The sequence below is a fragment of the Kryptolebias marmoratus genome, linkage group LG7 (genome assembly GCF_001649575.2).
Source record: "Kryptolebias marmoratus isolate JLee-2015 linkage group LG7, ASM164957v2, whole genome shotgun sequence".
Classification (NCBI taxonomy): domain Eukaryota; kingdom Metazoa; phylum Chordata; class Actinopteri; order Cyprinodontiformes; family Rivulidae; genus Kryptolebias; species Kryptolebias marmoratus.
The window spans coordinates 10,483,175-10,499,427 of NC_051436.1; the positions used below are offsets into that span (position 1 = coordinate 10,483,175).

Sequence of the window (16,253 nt, forward strand, 5' to 3'; positions counted from 1 at the left end):
GGGGGGGGGGGGCGTTGTTGGATATTTGGTACTAATCATGAAAACATTTGTAGAGAAGAGGAAACTTGGTTCAGAGTGAGGCAAACGTGTCAGTTCAAAACCCCCAAAAAGAAAGTACAAAAAAACAAAAGAAAATACAGAAATATTAGCAAAAGCATCAGCAGAGAAGGCCGATAAAAGGGGAAGCTGTGTGTCTTCATTTTAAAAAACAGGTAATATAATGGTAAGAGTCCTCAGGAACCCCCCCCTGATCTGCAGGAGAAATAATAAGACTTTGATGCTGGGAGGCGTTTTATGACCGGAAGGGTTTTAACTTGTGTATCAATACAAAGGGGCTGAATTATTTTTGCTTTCGGTTCCGTTCTTCAAAGCAAATATTTGAACTCGAGATGTCTCCTGAGATGTGAGGTGTCACACAAAGAAGTCTCATGAACAGGTTGAGTCACACCGACAGGTTTTTTTTTTTTTTTTGGTTTGTTTGTTGTTTTAGGAAGTGATCATATGATCGAGAACAAGAGACCCACCCTTAATTTTTCATTAATATTAAACACATCCCATTAAATCTTCATAAAACAAACGTTACATGAATGTAAACTCAAATATTCCAGTAATTGTCCACATTTATTATCTTACTGCAGCATTTAAAGCCATTTAGGTGAGACTGAAAGACTGCAAACTACTAGGAAACAACCTTATTTGAATAAAAAGTTCTTTTTTTTTTTATGGAAGTGACCCAGTGTGCCTCCTGTTTCACGTGACAGTGTCTGTTGTAATTATAAACCCCAAACCTGTCTTAAGATTTGATCAAACTGCCTGAATGTTGCAATCCGTGTTTCTGTGGCAGCAGCTATTGGAAATATTTTATCTCTTAATCAGCTTGTGTGGGGAAATCTGCGGATATATACTAACTTGAGATGTGTGACTCTTTCTGCTGTTTTCCCTTGGTGTATTTAATGAGTAAAACCTAAAAGGAGAGTAAATATGACATGTTTTTGTGGGGGTTTTCCTCCCTCAGCAGCTCCTCCTGCCGCTGCTGGGCCTCGGTCATATGACAAGGACAGACGCCGCCTTCTGCGTCTTCATGCGCGCAATGGTTCGTAAAAATAAAATAGTGCTTTAGAAAAATCCAAACTGTGAGTCACGAAAATCCTTTAGAATAAATGTAAAGTATGAGATAAGAAGTTCAGCCTTGTTCAACGAGGAAAGAAATAAAAAGAAAAGTCGAGCTGCGCCCCACGAACTAGACCGCGCCGCGTTGTTATTGTATCCCTCCGCCGCAGTCGCACTCGGAAAAACAGCTGTGGCGAACCGAAGCTAAGCTAGCGTCGCCCGTGTTTTTGGTGAGTGTGTGTCAGCGGTTTGAGTCGTTCTCTGAGCACACACAGCCCTTCCGTGCGCATCCCAGGAGTGACCGGCTCGTCGTCTGTCATCCCCCCTTCCACGATGAAGTTTCAGTACAAAGAGGAGCACCCATTCGAGAAGAGGAGGTCCGAGGGCGAGAAAATAAGGAAGAAGTACCCGGACAGGGTTCCTGTAAGTGGCTGTCAGCGTTAGCTAGCTGTTAGCATGTTAGCACGGGGTGACAGGCTATTCGAGTTAAAAATAAAAAAAGGGTGGTTTTGCTTTGTAAATGCTTGCGACCCTGTGCGAAGTCGTTTGGGGAATAAATGCGATGGTTCCGAATTAAAACTTCCCACCTCCGGGGTGTTTTTTGTCGGGGGTAAACACGGTTAGCTAACGACGACGGAGGTTAGCCAGGCGCCGCGGCCGCGCCGAACAGGCCGGGAAACCGCGATAACGTGGCGTAATAATCAATCAGGGCGTGTGTGTATGGTGGTGGGGGAGTTTATTTAAGCCCTGCGGTGCTTAAAATGTGTGTAACATTCTGTTACACACATGTTTTTTTGGTTCGGGCTGGGTATTTGAACGCAAACAAGCGGCGCGCCGTGTAAACAGACGGGCTCTGCTTGTTTACGTCGTTCTGGGTTTTGGACGAACGTCACCGACTCCGGGGGGGGGGAATTCTGGTACTGATCCTGGTTCCGGATCCGAACCTCGGGCCTGTCCCCATCTGCTCTCGGTCCCGTGCAAACCAACCTGGGAGGCTTCATCGAATCTCATGTTTTCTGTTAGCAAAATATCTCCCAAACCATAGGATGGATTTTTCAATGAACCCCTCAGAGCTGCTGGAGTCAGCCTGGTTCAAGATGGCCGCCAGGACCAGCCAGTTTTGGCTTGGTAGTAGCTGAGCCTGATCCCCAACACGCCCTCTGATTGCGCATGAGCTCTGTTAGCGAAATATCTCGCGAGCCGCTGGATGGATTTTAACGAAAATTTTCAGGCAGAAATAACCGGATGTTCCTCTTCGACTGGTCGACTGTTGGAGTCAACGCAACAGCGACAGCTCGAGTCGGGTTTACAGATACTGAGAGGAAATCTGGCGTGGTGGTAGCTGAGAGTCGCCTCCAGCTCGCGCTTTGAGCTTGATATCCAAAGAGACAAAGTTATTTTTAATAAATCTGTCTCCGATGAGACGATCTCAGAGGGCGACAAGCATTCCCTCAACGAGTTTCAGGCCGTCAGCGTTACACGTTCTCCTTTTTTTTTAAAATCAGGTTTAATCAATTAATTTAAATCTTGATTCCATTTTAACACTAAACGATTATCAAAACTTTTCTAGACTGCTTTAATTTTAGAGCATTGCTCTTTTTCTAACTCTGTTTTTTGTACTTTTTTGATCAAATTTTTGAGTTCATTGTTTTATTAATTTACACTTAAAAAATAGATTTAAAAAAAAATCAGAATAAGTTTGTGGTCCTAATCATCAAGTCTTCAGTTTGTTGTAGGGTTTTCATTGTATTCACCTGCCGCTGAATAGTAAAACAAAGGTGATGTTTTGAGTTGTTTTGCCTGTGTCTGTTAGTAAAATATCTCATGAAAAGGCTTTGAACTTAGTCAGTTTAACAGATTTCTTTACCTACAGTTTGGTGTAGAAGCAGCCGAAAACGAATTGCGCAACATTTCCACAGTCGGCCGTGGCTGACCACAACAGATTAACTTGACCCAAGTCAAGATGGCCGCCACAGCTGATTCATTAATTTTATGAACTCTGGGCCTGTAGTTAAATGTAATGTATTGTAAAAACATCTCTGAGTGTCTGACGATTAGTAGCTGAAATGAGCAGATTTTCGGTCAGAGAACTCGTCCGGTTTTAGAGATACTCTAAACAAATCGGAGCTTTGAAGAGTGAAAACCCAGCCCGTGTTTATAACGCTCCCCGGTTTGTTGCTGAGACTTTCTGCTCCGTGACGAATCATTCAACTGCCTAAAGGATAAGTTCCTGTTTGCCTTTAGCTCAGATACTCCCTCACAGGTCCTATTTTTAGAGGCGAAAGGTGCCGAAAATAGTTTTATTTGTTGGTTGTCTACGTTTTCTGTTTCAAGCTGAAGTGTTTTTATCTAAATATGCTGCGTTCTTTCTGACTGTCACATAAATCAAAGTTCAGATCGTCTTTATTTTAAACCTCACTTGACTGAGTTTTTTTCTTTCTCAGTTCCTTTTTTTGTTTGTTTCTAAGCAGCATACGATCAAACACAAATACACTCTATAAACACAGCTGTTGTTCGGTCAAAGATTTTTTTTTCTTTACAGATTTATTGATTTTAAAAACACTTTTTCTTTTTCCCGGCTAACAGGTAATTGTGGAGAAAGCTCCCAAAGCCAGAATAGGAGATCTGGACAAGAAGAAATATCTTGTCCCCTCTGACTTGACAGGTAATCCGTTGCAGGTTGTTTTTTTTTTTGTTGTTTTTTGGTAAAAAAGTTAAATATTTTTAAACCGTTTCTGCAACTAAACAATCTCTCTCCATCCACAGTGGGTCAGTTTTACTTCCTAATCCGGAAAAGAATCCACTTGCGAGCCGAAGACGCGCTCTTCTTCTTCGTAAACAACGTCATTCCACCCACCTCGGCCACCATGGGACTGTTGTACCAGGTAAGAGGCCCGACTCGGGGATGTTCGGACCGGTCAGTGGTTGGATTATATTCGGATGGCTCCAGATACGGGTCTGAACTGTCTCCATGTGCACCTCTGACGATGTTCTGGACACCAAATGTACCTTCAGAGGCGGTTTGGACCTCCTTTTATCTGCATACCTTTAGCAGTCTGAACATAGACCGTGCCGAGCCGAAGCTGTAGGACCTGCTACCAAACTGACATGAGTAAGGGGGGCTGCTCAGCTGTCGACTGATTAAAGATAATTAAATGGCAAATTTGGGCAGGAATATTCTGAAAATACCCTCTTTTCTGATTAAACTTTTAAAGAACTATTCATCAAACCCCTTCTCAGTATTTTCTGAATCAAAGTGGATCAGAGGACGTTGTACGGGTGAGTTTCTCTGTGGTTCAGTGTTTGTTCTGATTGTTTTCGGACCCGCTGTGGTCACCGTAAGCTGCGACGTGCTGCTGCGTCTTCTTGTCTTCGCCCGCTTTGACGCAGCAGAAAAATTTAGGCGATAACTCGTCAGAAATGCGACTCAAACGGCTCTAGACCAGGTAAAATGTTCCTGTAGGTCAGAACGTAACGAGAGCGGGAAAACATTCAACTGCATGACCGTCGGCAAAACCACAACTCTGAACCTCCTCGCTGATTTGTGTTTTTGTTTTGGAGGGTTTTTTTTGTGCTCCTAACCACCGTTTCTTCTTCCACAGGAGCATCACGAGGAGGACTTCTTCCTCTACATCGCCTACAGTGACGAGAGCGTGTACGGGAGCAGCCAAAGGGAAATCTGACCCCCTCCCTCCACCCCCACCCTCTACCNCCTCTACCCCCCCGTCCTCTTCTTCAACCTCCACCCCACCTTTCTGAGACCTCCATCGTTCAGTCATTTAAATATTAAAATCCAGCTCAGCGGCTTCGAGTTTCCAGCGTGAATACGTCAAATGCACTTTCATCACTACTTATGCATTACTTCTCTTCTGCAGTCTGAATTGTATTAGCTCCGATTTCTTTATTTTGTCTTTTTTTTTTCAGTAACGGCCTTTCCACAGGCGGCGTCGTGGCCAGTTCTTTCTCCAGTGTGATTATCGATCATAGTTTAATATAAAAACAACCGAGAAGGAATAACGTGATCATCTTGAACTACGTTGGTTTAAATCAGCTCTTACTGACTATAATCTTAATTATTAGGTGTCCAGTTTGGTGTTTAGGGTTAGGAAATGTATTAATCTTATCGGTTAAAGGCTTGTAGTTTAATCTCTAGTTTGGGGGGGAAGGATAACTGTTTTGCAGCAGTTGTTTCTTAGGAAAAACAAGGCTAGATTGTATTTTTTTTGTCACATATGAATATTATTTGCTGGCCTGCGTCTGATCGTACGACAGGAGGACGATAGAATTCAGACTCCACAATCATCTGCTTTCAGTGGTGAGATAATTACGTTGACTGCTACTTTGATTATTGTTGTTATTGTTTATTTCAAATGGCTTTGTTTCTGAAGGTATTGTAAAGCTGAGTGCAATTTTCTTCTTCTTTATTATTATTATTATTATTTTTTAAAGTTTGTCTTCTTTTTTTTTTTTTGAAAAGAAAAAAAGAAACACAGTTTGAACTCTGTATACAGCTGCATTACTGGCTCTTTCTCTCCATTCATTACCATACTTGATAAAATGTGATGAAAATCCGTCCGTGTTTCTTTATTGAATGAATGTTAAACAAAATGGCGCACCTTGACCTTTGAACCCGGGCCTTATCGCTTCAGATACAGTCTTAAAGTTTCACAGCTACCCCGTTTTTACTCCTAATGCTGACATTTTCATCAAGTAGCTCTTTGGGAATCCCTTTGTTGGAGCTAAAATACTATTTTGTGTTTGTTAAACTCATATTTGTTATTTTTTTTATTGTAAATGCAACAAAAAATAAGCAAACATTGTCTTTGTTTCAAGCTGCTGGTATCAAAGTGCCTAAAGATTTTATTTAAACTTGTTTGGTGTTTTTAAAAAACCTTTTTATGCCGAAATGATTCAAAGGTTAGAGTTCAGTGGCGTGACTGACTGACTGAAACAAAATCTGCAAAAAACGTTGAAGAATTGAGCAGAAAATTAGCAAAAAGCAGCAACAAAAGTTCAAAGAAAAGCTTCAACAGACCCTCAAAATCAAGTTTAATCTGAAATATTACAACAAAGTCAGCGGATTGAAGCTGAAATATAAAGAAATGAGGGGGCGACTTGAGATTTATGCTCAGCGCTGCAGAACTATGAAGGCAAAAAGTTGGAAGGGAAACTAAAAGATGTCAAAAATGACTCCTTTTTTTTCAATAATTTTTTGAAACTCAGAATTATAATCATTTTAATCAACCAGGAAACTACAAACGTTTAGGCAATTAAGTATATTTAAAAATACAAAATAGAAGGCTCTTGGTTAAAAAAAGACGAGTTTATTTGCTCAGTTTGACTGAGGTTGGCGCTATTAACAGTAGAACTACAATTCCCAGAGTGCATTTCGGGGCAGCTACTCCCCACCGGAAGTGCAACTTTTTTCACCCGGGCCTAAAAAAAATCTTCCGCTCCTTCTGTTTATATTTTGGGCCGAAGTTTTGACTTCAGGCCCCTTAAACTGAAAACCGCTGCACGTTCAATTCCTCAGTGAACGACTCACAAAACGACAAAAGTAAGTTTGTTTAAGAATATCATCGCCCAGCGAAATTAAAAGTAAACAAATCAATAAAAAAACGTTAAATGTGTAACGTAGTTAAAGTGCTAAGCAGCTAGCTAGCTAGCAAACGTTTTTATTCCCCCGAGCAAATTGCCAAAATACAATTTTTATCCCAGCTTTGCTCATTTAATGAACACATATCTGCGTTTTTAATGCTTTAATGCCTGTCGGAGAATTTCAGCCAATAATTTTAATATAAAACGCGTGTTACACAGGCTGCTCTAGCTTAGCATTTGGCTAGTAATAGTCGTTTTCGTTATCCTCGCCCAACACATGCCGGATGTTACAAACTTTAATGCCTCTCCTTGTGCTCCTCTTTGTGTCACCTTTTTTTTTATTATGTTATTTTTTTTGGACCGTGTCAGCTGGCCCCTCCGCTGCCTGTCACCATGCCCGCCCTGCTGGAGAGACCCAAGCTGTCCAACGCGATGGCCAGAGCCCTCCACAAGCACATCATGAGGGAGCGGGAGCGCAAGAGACAAGGTGTGTGTCCCGTGTCCAAATGTCCCACCTGAGCTGCCTGGTTTCTGTCACAGCATCAGAGAGTGGGACCGGGCCCACGCTGACTCTCATGTGTCTCAGTTTAAAACCAGTCATTCAGTTGATTGTTCTCCATTTTACCTCTTTGAATCAGTGACTGAAAACTGTGTTGATGGCCAAGTCTGTCTATTCTGAAACGACGAGATAAACAAGACGTCCACCGGTGGGGGGGCTGGTACTCAAAGGAGCCCAGAACCACCCCGGGCTTCCGGTCGGTAAAATGCCCACAGTGTTTTGCTTCCTGCCTTTCTGCCTCGGTCTTCTGAAAGCCCAACGTTCGAGACGCCTCATAAGATCTCGTCAAAAGCTGCTGCGTCCGAGCAGACCGCAAAAGAAAAAGAAGAATGCCGAGAAGAAGTCGTGGCGGTGGAAGAAAGGAGTAATTAAGGGGAAGAGTCTGATTGTTTTTGCTGCATTTATGTCCTCATGTGCAAATAAAATATAGATGTGCAACATCAAGGCAGCTTGTAGATAACAACAGACTTTCTGTTTGGGTGGAAATGTTTAAACTTTTAAGTTCCCCGGAAAAAAAAAGCAAACCTCTCTTGTGGTGTTTAAGTTCTGGGTGCTGTTGGTCAAGAACAGCCCTTGTCGTCATGTTTAGGACCTTATTAAATGCTTTAGTGGTAATGTCTTGGTTTTGACGCTCCTTCGGTTGGCAGACAACTACAGGAAGCATTACTGCCACCGACCGGTAAGAAGCGTGGACCACATGGCGCCTCGCGCTGCACGGGTCGGACTCCGTTCAATTACGTCATCATGTGATATTGCAATATTAATTGTTTTTCCACCAGTGTTACCGTAAACGAGACGATATGGCACCCCCTCCACCGTCTGTCTAACAGCTAATTGCGGCTTTAATCAGCTCTCCGAGGTTAGTTGTCGAAGAGGAAACCAGAAGCTTTGGTCTCACTCGAGAAACAGAAAAGCTGCGCTCATGTTCGTCCTTAACTTCTACCTTTAGACGAGTCAATTCTGTCACGCTGGTGTCCGCTTTGCTGCTTTTCCACCGTGTATCAAATCTGATCCTTCGTTTCTCACGGACAAAAAGTAATAACACGTCATTCAATCCCCCTTTTTTTCCTGTGTATTTGCCTCAAAACGGCCTTTTTTCTTTCTTTTCCTTTTATCAGAATAACACGGCTGTTCCGTCACTCAGCACCTGCTGCACATGTTGACTTAAATAAATTAATATTTTGAGGTTTCAAGGTGTTCAAGCAACAAGAAACCTAAATAATAAATGTACCATTTATTATTTAGGTTTGTCCTTTGTCCTCTCCTACGTGTACGTTTTAAAACGTTTAGATTGGGTTTTTTTTTTTTTTTAATGATTAAATCCTGTGTTTGTGTTATTCTTTACAGAGGAGGAGGAGGTGGATAAAATGATGGAGCAGAAGCTGAAGGAGGAGGAGGAGAGAAAAAGGACGAAAGAAATCGAGGAGCGGATGTCGTTAGAGGAGACCAAAGAACAGGTCGGTGGTGGGGTGGGAGAGGAAGTCGTCTTCTCGGACACGTAAACGCGGCTGAACGCTAACAGCTGCTCCGCTCGCTCTCACAGGTGATGAAGATGGAAGAAAAGCTGCAGGGGCTTCAGGAGGAGAAGCATCAGCTCTTTTTACAGCTCAAGAAGGTCCTTCACGAAGAAGAAAAGAGGCGCAGAAAGGAGCAGAGGTATCACGGCTCAAATACTCTGACTGGATGTACGTTATTGTATCAAAGCGCTCTGAAATCTGTTGCATTGGTTTCTTTTTTTTTTGTCTTCAGTGACATCACAACCCTGACGTCAGCCAGCTACCAGTCCAGCCTGTCCATGCACACGGGACAGCACCTCCTCAACATTTCAGGTGAGACGCCGAACAAGCTCCAGGAGTTCTCGATATGAGTTCACGCGGTGACCTTTTAAATTTTTTTGCCTTTTGTTGTTTCAGGCAGTCCGGTCAGCCACAGTCGACCCGGCGCTCTGCTGGGAGAGCGGAGCAAACAACTGTTCCCGGCTTCCGTGATTCCTGTAAGGAAAAAGGCTTTTTAACTTGCAAGTGGGAAGCTGACTTCCAGCTTGCTTTGATTCGTTTTCAACAAGTTAAACACGCAAGTTTCGGACGTCAGAAGAGGCCGTCGCTGCTTTTCGTGTTTTCACCTCCTCCTCCTCCTCGTCTCCTCTCAGGCCCGTCCCTATCAGACCCCTGGGTTCAGCTCGGGCTCGGCGGAACACGGGCAGTTCAGCGGGAGCCAGGGGGTCCACGAGCCTTACGGCGTGGCTCCCGCCCAGCACCCGTCCTCCTACGCTCCCGGACCTTCGGTACCCGTCAGCTTTGCCAGCAGCTCTCAGATCCGAGGTAAAGAGTCGCACTCCGGCCCGCGATTGTTCGTTTGTTTCCCGTTAAACTGAGATTACTTCTGACCGTTTGGAATCACGCCATCGTTACTAAACTCTGTCTTATTTTCCCATCAGGCGCGTCCGCATTTCAAGCGATGCAGTACCTCCCTCACCAGCAGGCCGGTTATCCCGTTCACGGTCACTTCACCTCTCAGCCGGGTGAGTCACGCCGCCGGGGCGCCAAAGGTTTAACCTTTAAAACCGATTTACGTCATGTTGTTTAGAAATGGAGGTTTCGCCTCGAGCTCGGCCTCCTGGCACCTGTCCCCGTCGCTTACGAGTCTCTTCGGATATTAGAACTGTGACTTTTGAACTCAGGGGAGGTCCAGCTCATTTCCACGGGGAGCCAAAATTTAAAAAAAAAAAACAATCGAAGACTAACGTTTCTATCTTTTATTCAACTTTGCTTTTTAGAAGGGGGGAACAAATAGCCTGTTTTTCAGACGTTTGATGTGAAATTATGCAGAAACGTAACTGGGTAACGTGTGCGTCTGCCGCAGGGTACATCCCAGGAGCGTCCATCCCTCTGCAGAAGCAGCTGGAACACGCCAACCAGCAGTCCGGCTTCACTGACGCAGTAAGACCTCTTCCTCTCCGCGCACGGCGACACGCCGGGGATCATTTCTGTTAAAGAGGGAAACAGTCGGAGCTCTCTAACACGCTGTTTATAGTGAAACCCTCAATTAATGTGAGAAATTAGTTATTTTTATCAACCACTGTAACACAAAGATGAACGTTACAGCACACTCTGAGACCTTTCTCTCTTTCGGCACAGAACCTTTAGTTGCAACACATCAAAAACGTCTCAGATTCTCCTGTATTTATTCCAGTTCTTCTCCTCTCGATAACTGGCCTCAAATCTGGAATACCTGATTGTAGTTTCAAGTGATGTGAAGGTGTTTATTAGTGAGGGCGTGCTTTAACTGAACACTGATCCAGGACGTCTAATACGGCGACCGAGTGGTTATTTGATGAGAGCTTCAGAGCTGCTCTTCAGTCTCGTGTTCGTTTGACTCCAGCATGTTTTTGTTCTCTCTGCGTTCCTTCAGGGTGGTTTGAGGCCGATGCATCCCTCCGCCATGCACCCATCTGCTCCAGGTCTGCTGCCCACTCCCATGGTCCAGATCCCCACTGCAAAGGTGAGGAGGCCCCTCGCAGTCGGGAGTTTCCATCTTTTTTTTTTCTTCTTTTTTTTTTTTTTTTCTAGGCTCTATCATACTCCATAAAAAGTCAGGAATGAGGTTGGCGGTCACATTCGTTTCCGCGCACACCTTTCATCAGAAGCTCCTCCCTCCTCCTGTGGCATTAAAACACCTTCTCAGCTCTCCTGTCCTCCTACAGATGTTTGCTTCCCTCACTGCGACCAGACGTGTTCATTAAACCGACTGAGACGCCGTATTTGACGGTGGACAGTAACGAGCGAACGAAGGAAACGTGTCCCCCACGCCGCCCGGCCCGAGGCGCTCTTCCTCCCGGCCGCCGCAGCCACGACGAGCCGCCTGCGTCTCCGCGGTCTTTTTAAACTCACAGGTTTCTAAGTTTCTGCTGGAACAGCCGTAAAGACGGCTGGATTTTCTAACAGCCTCCAGCTGCTTCCTCAGAGGAGCAGCAGAAGCAAAATGGCTCCATTAGAGCTCACCGGCTTTTCCCCTCATAAACAAACTTCTGACCAATCACACGACACTTAGAGCCTTGTGTCATGAAGGGATGAACAAAGCTGCTACTAGAACAAAAATGCTCTCAGTAAAAATACATATACTTCTGTTTAAACAACCAAGTAATGGGACACTGACAGCGCTGTAAGGGTTAAAAAAACAAAGCATCAGTAAGGAATCACTGTGAAACATTTCAGCTGTTTTAAGGAATTTGTTTTGGTCTTAGCCCTGCTCTGACTTTGTTTTAACTGTTTTCTTCCGATTCAGGCTCCCTTCCAGAGCTCCCCGCAGGGCGCGCCTCGACACAGCTTCCTCCCCCAGAGCGGGCAGAGGTTCTACCACCACGGCAAATAACCGGCGCCGACGCTTCACCCAGGACTCTGGAGACGATCTGAAGTGACTGACTGTGAAAACCAAGCTGGCCGAAGTCCGTTTTTATCCATGTTTCACCGTTTGTATCGTCTCATTTCTGGAGCTTCGTTTCGACTTTTTAAAAAAAAAAAAAAGCCCACGAACGGTCCAAAAACCTCGCCTGGTTCTTCTCTACTTCTCTACACCGTTTTTTTTTAAATAAAGCTGAATTGTAAAAATAGCTTATTTTGCTTAATGGAGCCACTAATGGCGCGCACATGTGCAGAAAGCTGTTAATATTTTGTATAAAAGTCGGGACGAAGCGGCGCCTCGGCTCGTTTGTTCTCACAGTTGATGTTTCTGCGACGACTTTGTTCCCTGAAAAGTACACAAAAAAAAAAACCCAGAATGAAGGAAAACGTTCCTAAACAATTAGTGGTTTGTTGTTAATGTCGATCTGTTCCGGCTCACGCAGACACCGATGAGCCGCTAAACGCAGAGAGGAGTTTTAACGTCTCGCTGACTTCTGGGTAATCCTGAGATCCACCGTATCGACCGTACGGAAGTCCCGTTTTCTGCAGCTCGGAATCAAACATTTGCCTCAATGTTTGCTCAATAAAAACTAAATCCCATTCGGTCGTTTGTGTCGTCTTTATTTAACGTTTCGGACGCGATGACCGCATGAACACGAGTGACAGGAAACTTCCCTTTTTTCTTTCCAGAATAAAAGATTAAAACTCGAATCAAAGAGAGACTTAATCCGAGACGTGGAAGAACGACTAAAAGACTCGTTCAGGTGAACCGGCGCTGCGTAGAAACACAAAACCAGGTTCAGGATCTGGCCGTGTTTGGCACTGAGTAAAAGTTTTAGGCAGGTGGGGGGGGGGGCAAAAGCTTAAAAAGTAAGAATGTTGTCATAAAATCAATTTCTTCCCCATCGAATAACAAAGTGAATCTAAAGAACGGTTCATGTTCGGCATTCAGGTCTTCAGTTTTCAGAAGGTCCCTGAAGGAGCTCAGCAGGTAGTTTAACTACGGACACGTTGAAGACCTTCACTCAGGTGTTTCTGGGTCCCGGTGCTGAGATCGGGCCTCGCTTCGTCCGTCATGATGGTGTGCTGGGATGTTCTGCTGCAGAATCAGCCTGGATCCTCCTCAGACGGCTCTGCTGCTGGCGTTTCTGACCCAGAGAGGACGCTCTCTCTGCGGCAGGGGAACGTGACGGAGCCTCCAGTCGTCTCCATGTCACCGCCCTGACCTCTTGGCAGATTTCTGATCTGTTTACAACCAAAGTCTGGCTAATTTTTTCTCATCTTCAGCCCTATTTGACCATAATTTTAAAAAAAAAAACTTGACTGAAAAACACACAATTACAATCCTGTTGTTGTATATCACAATAATAATATAAGTTGTGATAAACCTACATTTTACATTTTGCTCACACTGATACTGTGATAAAGTTCCCATCAAAAGTGATCACAATGCATTTTACTGATTAAGAATAAATAAATAAATCAGATAAATTAGGACTGAACCTAATTTACATGAGATCTTATCATGAAGGCAGACTTTTAAGTTCGATACAAAGGACGACAAACATACTGCTTTTTAACATATTTAACATTTTAACATGTTTTAATATCGTTCTTACAGCTAAAACGCTTATGTAAAATATCACAACATAAAAGGAAGTGAGTGGCAATAATTCAAGGAAAACATTTTATTTTATAACTTTTTATTAAAACTTCCTGTAGTAGATTTGAAACTACTTGGGTGTTGGTGTATGTGTTCTGGGAGACCGTACAACCAGTGATTACTTCCTGAGAGTCTCATTAAAGCCATAATAGTTGTCAAAATACGTGAATTTTCAGTGTTTTTATTGGAATTTTTATCCTTTGAACACAATATGTACATCATTAAATGACAGATAGATAGATAGATAGATAGATAGATAGATAGATAGATAGATAGATAGATAGATAGATAGATAGATAGATAGATAGATAGATAGATAGATAGATAGATAGATAGATAGATAGATAGATAGATAGATAGATAGATAGATAGATAGATAGATAGATAGATAGGACTATTTAAGGTAAATTATTTAGATTTTCAAATAAAAAAGAAACTCCTGTTTTTTTTTTACCTGTCCTCCACCACCTGTCAATTTTTCCCTCCCAATTGGGCCACCGGGCCGCGGCCAATCAGAATCCGGCTCGCGCTCCGGCGGAGCCAATGAGGGCGCGGCTTCCGTGCGGCGGCCCGAGAGGACGTGGGGGATAAAAAGTTAGGCCGAGGCGGGCAGCAAACTTTCGGAGGAGAGCCAGGAGGAAGGACGGCAGGACGGGAACGAAGGGAAGGAAGGACGGGAAGGGGGGCGACCGGAGAACCGCAGCGAGCATGACGGACGAGGCGCAGAGCGCTCCACCTCCACCCCCGCCTCCACCTCCGGCGGACAGCAAGCCCCAGCCGGAGAGGAAAGTCATAGGTAGGGTGCGTGGACCGGAGCGGGGTAAAAAGTTACAGTTCGCTGGAATCACCGGGGCAACGAAGTCGGTCTGAGGGCGTCCGCTTGTTGCCGCCTTCGGTCGACCCGACGCCGTGGAGACTCGGGTGTCCAGTCCGGCGGATGACTCGACAGAAACGCAAACAAATCAGGACACTTTCACTGACGAGGGTGACACGTGTGACGAGTTTTTATTTATTTATTTTCATTTAAGGCAACGGGGCCGTGAAACGTCAGCACGCGACAACCTCCGGGTCGTTCACACCAACTTTATTTACTCTTCTTCTTCTTCTTGTTTTTGTTGTTTTTTTTTCACGTCCTGTTTGTTTACGTCTAATTAAATAAAGTTTAAAGTTCATGCAATCATTTAAGTGACTTTGGACGCAGTTTTCCTTAGTTTTGAGGCAGAAAGCTGTCAGCGTGGGTCGGCTCGTTAACCGGACGGGGAGCACGTGACCCGAATCTGGTATCAACGGTCGAGCGCGCGCCCAGCAGGCCGAGAAATGCGCGTGCCGGCGAACTCCCAGCTGCGACTGATTTTTATTGAAAAATAAAACCGAAACGTACCATTTAAATGCGGTTTTTTAATGTTTTATGTAAACGTAACCAGTCGCAACTCGTCTTGTTGAGGCTGTTTGAGTTCGTGGTATGATTTTATGCGTTTTAAATTGAATAAAATAGCTTTTTTAAAGGTGTTTCTTTAAAAAGAAAAACAGGTTGTGGCCTAAATCAGAGCTGGTTTCAAAGTCTCACTGTTAATGATTGATGCAAGAAGCCAGGCTGCCATTTATCCAGGCCAGATAACAGCCTGTGCCTTGAAAAAGGCTGTATAACTCTTATGTTTAAAAAAAGATAAAAAGTGAAATCCTGAACAGTGTGTTCTTGTTGCAGCCTCAGCAGTTCAAGGAACGGTGAAGTGGTTCAACGTGCGCAACGGCTACGGCTTCATAAACAGGTGCTTCTACTCCCTGTAGCCGTAACATGCTTACCTTTTTTTTTTTTGGCATTTAAATTTCAAAGACTCAAAAAGCTTTGTTTCTTACAGGAATGACACCAAGGAGGACGTGTTTGTTCATCAGGTAAGAGCTGGTCTTCGCGATCCCTCCTGGTCGCAGGCGAGACGAATGTTTTTGGTTCTGCTGCCTTACTTGGGACAAAAAAACGAGTAGATATCTGGTTCTGAGGATGTTAAAGTCACTGCGTGGTTATCACCTGGCATCAAAGGTGAAAGTGCAATAAAGGAGGGAGGGGGAGTGGTTGCGAAATGTCTCAATAACCGTTGGATGGGTTTTACAGAAACGCTCTGAAGTAATCATTAGATGTACCGACTCCTACCTTTTGGACCTTAAGCCAGAACTAAAAAAAAAAATGCTCTGTCAAATTTACATATAGAAAAACTAGGCTGTGAACCATTAATGTGGTGAGCAAATGGGTCTGAAACACAAAAATCTGCTTTTTTTTTTTTACGTCTTTTGTACAATAGTACATGCTGCTGTTGGTGGTCAGTACGCGTTTGCGCCGTACGCTCAAATATCAATTCAGGTGCTAAAAATCTTCAACTAAACGAGGCGTGTGCTCCAACCAGATGGAGCCTCCATTCTCCAATATCTTTAAAGATGTCCTCGCCACCATGTAGCTGTACTTCAATAAGTCTTCAGTGTCTTTGCTGCCCGCTGTGGTGAAGTTTACGACGGTTCTTGTTAACGAAAGTAGCAGGAAGGAACGTGAACTCGCCAGGAGTTGTGTTCGTTTTTGACTACGAACGTGTTCTCCTCAGACCGCCATCAAGAAAAACAACCCCAGGAAGTTCCTCCGCAGCGTCGGCGACGGGGAGGTTGTCGAGTTTGACGTAATTGAAGCAGCCAAGGTGAGGACGAATTTGAGAAAGTTTCGGATCGTTGGAACGTGTTCCAGTTTGTTGCGGCCTGACGTTTTGTTTCTGACCACACACCAGGGCTCGGAGGCCGCCAACGTCACGGGTCCCGGCGGCGTCCCGGTGAAAGGCAGCCGCTACGCTCCCAACAAACGGCGCTTCCGTCGACGGTTCTTCCCCCGCAGCCCTCGTCCCGAAGACCAGAGCAAGCCGCCCGACGGCACGACCGCCGCTCC

At 44.4% G+C, this 16,253-nt stretch overlaps 3 protein-coding genes across 3 annotated transcripts in view; all 3 read left to right on the forward strand.

Annotated features, from left to right (window-relative positions):
• Nucleotides 1-1,279: 1,279 nt before the first annotated feature.
• gabarapa (GABA(A) receptor-associated protein a) lies at nucleotides 1,280-5,682 on the forward strand. Its single transcript, XM_017441791.3, has 4 exons — nucleotides 1,280-1,533; nucleotides 3,697-3,775; nucleotides 3,877-3,995; nucleotides 4,713-5,682. The coding sequence occupies exons 1-4, from the start codon at nucleotides 1,444-1,446 to the stop codon at nucleotides 4,791-4,793; spliced, it is 369 nt and encodes a 122-aa protein (XP_017297280.1). The 5' UTR covers nucleotides 1,280-1,443; the 3' UTR covers nucleotides 4,794-5,682.
• An 827-nt stretch (nucleotides 5,683-6,509) lies between these two features.
• On the forward strand, nucleotides 6,510-12,094 carry gps2 (G protein pathway suppressor 2). The gene is made up of 11 exons (XM_017441785.3): nucleotides 6,510-6,667; nucleotides 7,078-7,195; nucleotides 8,615-8,724; nucleotides 8,811-8,923; nucleotides 9,017-9,096; nucleotides 9,181-9,260; nucleotides 9,417-9,588; nucleotides 9,705-9,788; nucleotides 10,130-10,206; nucleotides 10,679-10,768; nucleotides 11,552-12,094. Exons 2-11 carry the CDS (start codon nucleotides 7,102-7,104, stop codon nucleotides 11,636-11,638), a joined length of 987 nt encoding a protein of 328 aa, XP_017297274.1. The 5' UTR covers nucleotides 6,510-6,667; nucleotides 7,078-7,101; the 3' UTR covers nucleotides 11,639-12,094.
• Nucleotides 12,095-13,928: 1,834 nt separating this feature from the next.
• The window catches only part of LOC108251469 (Y-box-binding protein 2-A), a 4,595-nt gene continuing 2,270 nt past the window's right edge, over nucleotides 13,929-16,253 (forward strand). The window contains exons 1-5 of the mRNA XM_017441789.3: nucleotides 13,929-14,126; nucleotides 15,036-15,099; nucleotides 15,190-15,223; nucleotides 15,922-16,011; nucleotides 16,099-16,245. Of these exons, the coding sequence (XP_017297278.1) occupies nucleotides 14,039-14,126; nucleotides 15,036-15,099; nucleotides 15,190-15,223; nucleotides 15,922-16,011; nucleotides 16,099-16,245 (423 nt within the window). The 5' untranslated portion in view covers nucleotides 13,929-14,038. The remainder of the gene's footprint in view (nucleotides 14,127-15,035; nucleotides 15,100-15,189; nucleotides 15,224-15,921; nucleotides 16,012-16,098; nucleotides 16,246-16,253) is intronic.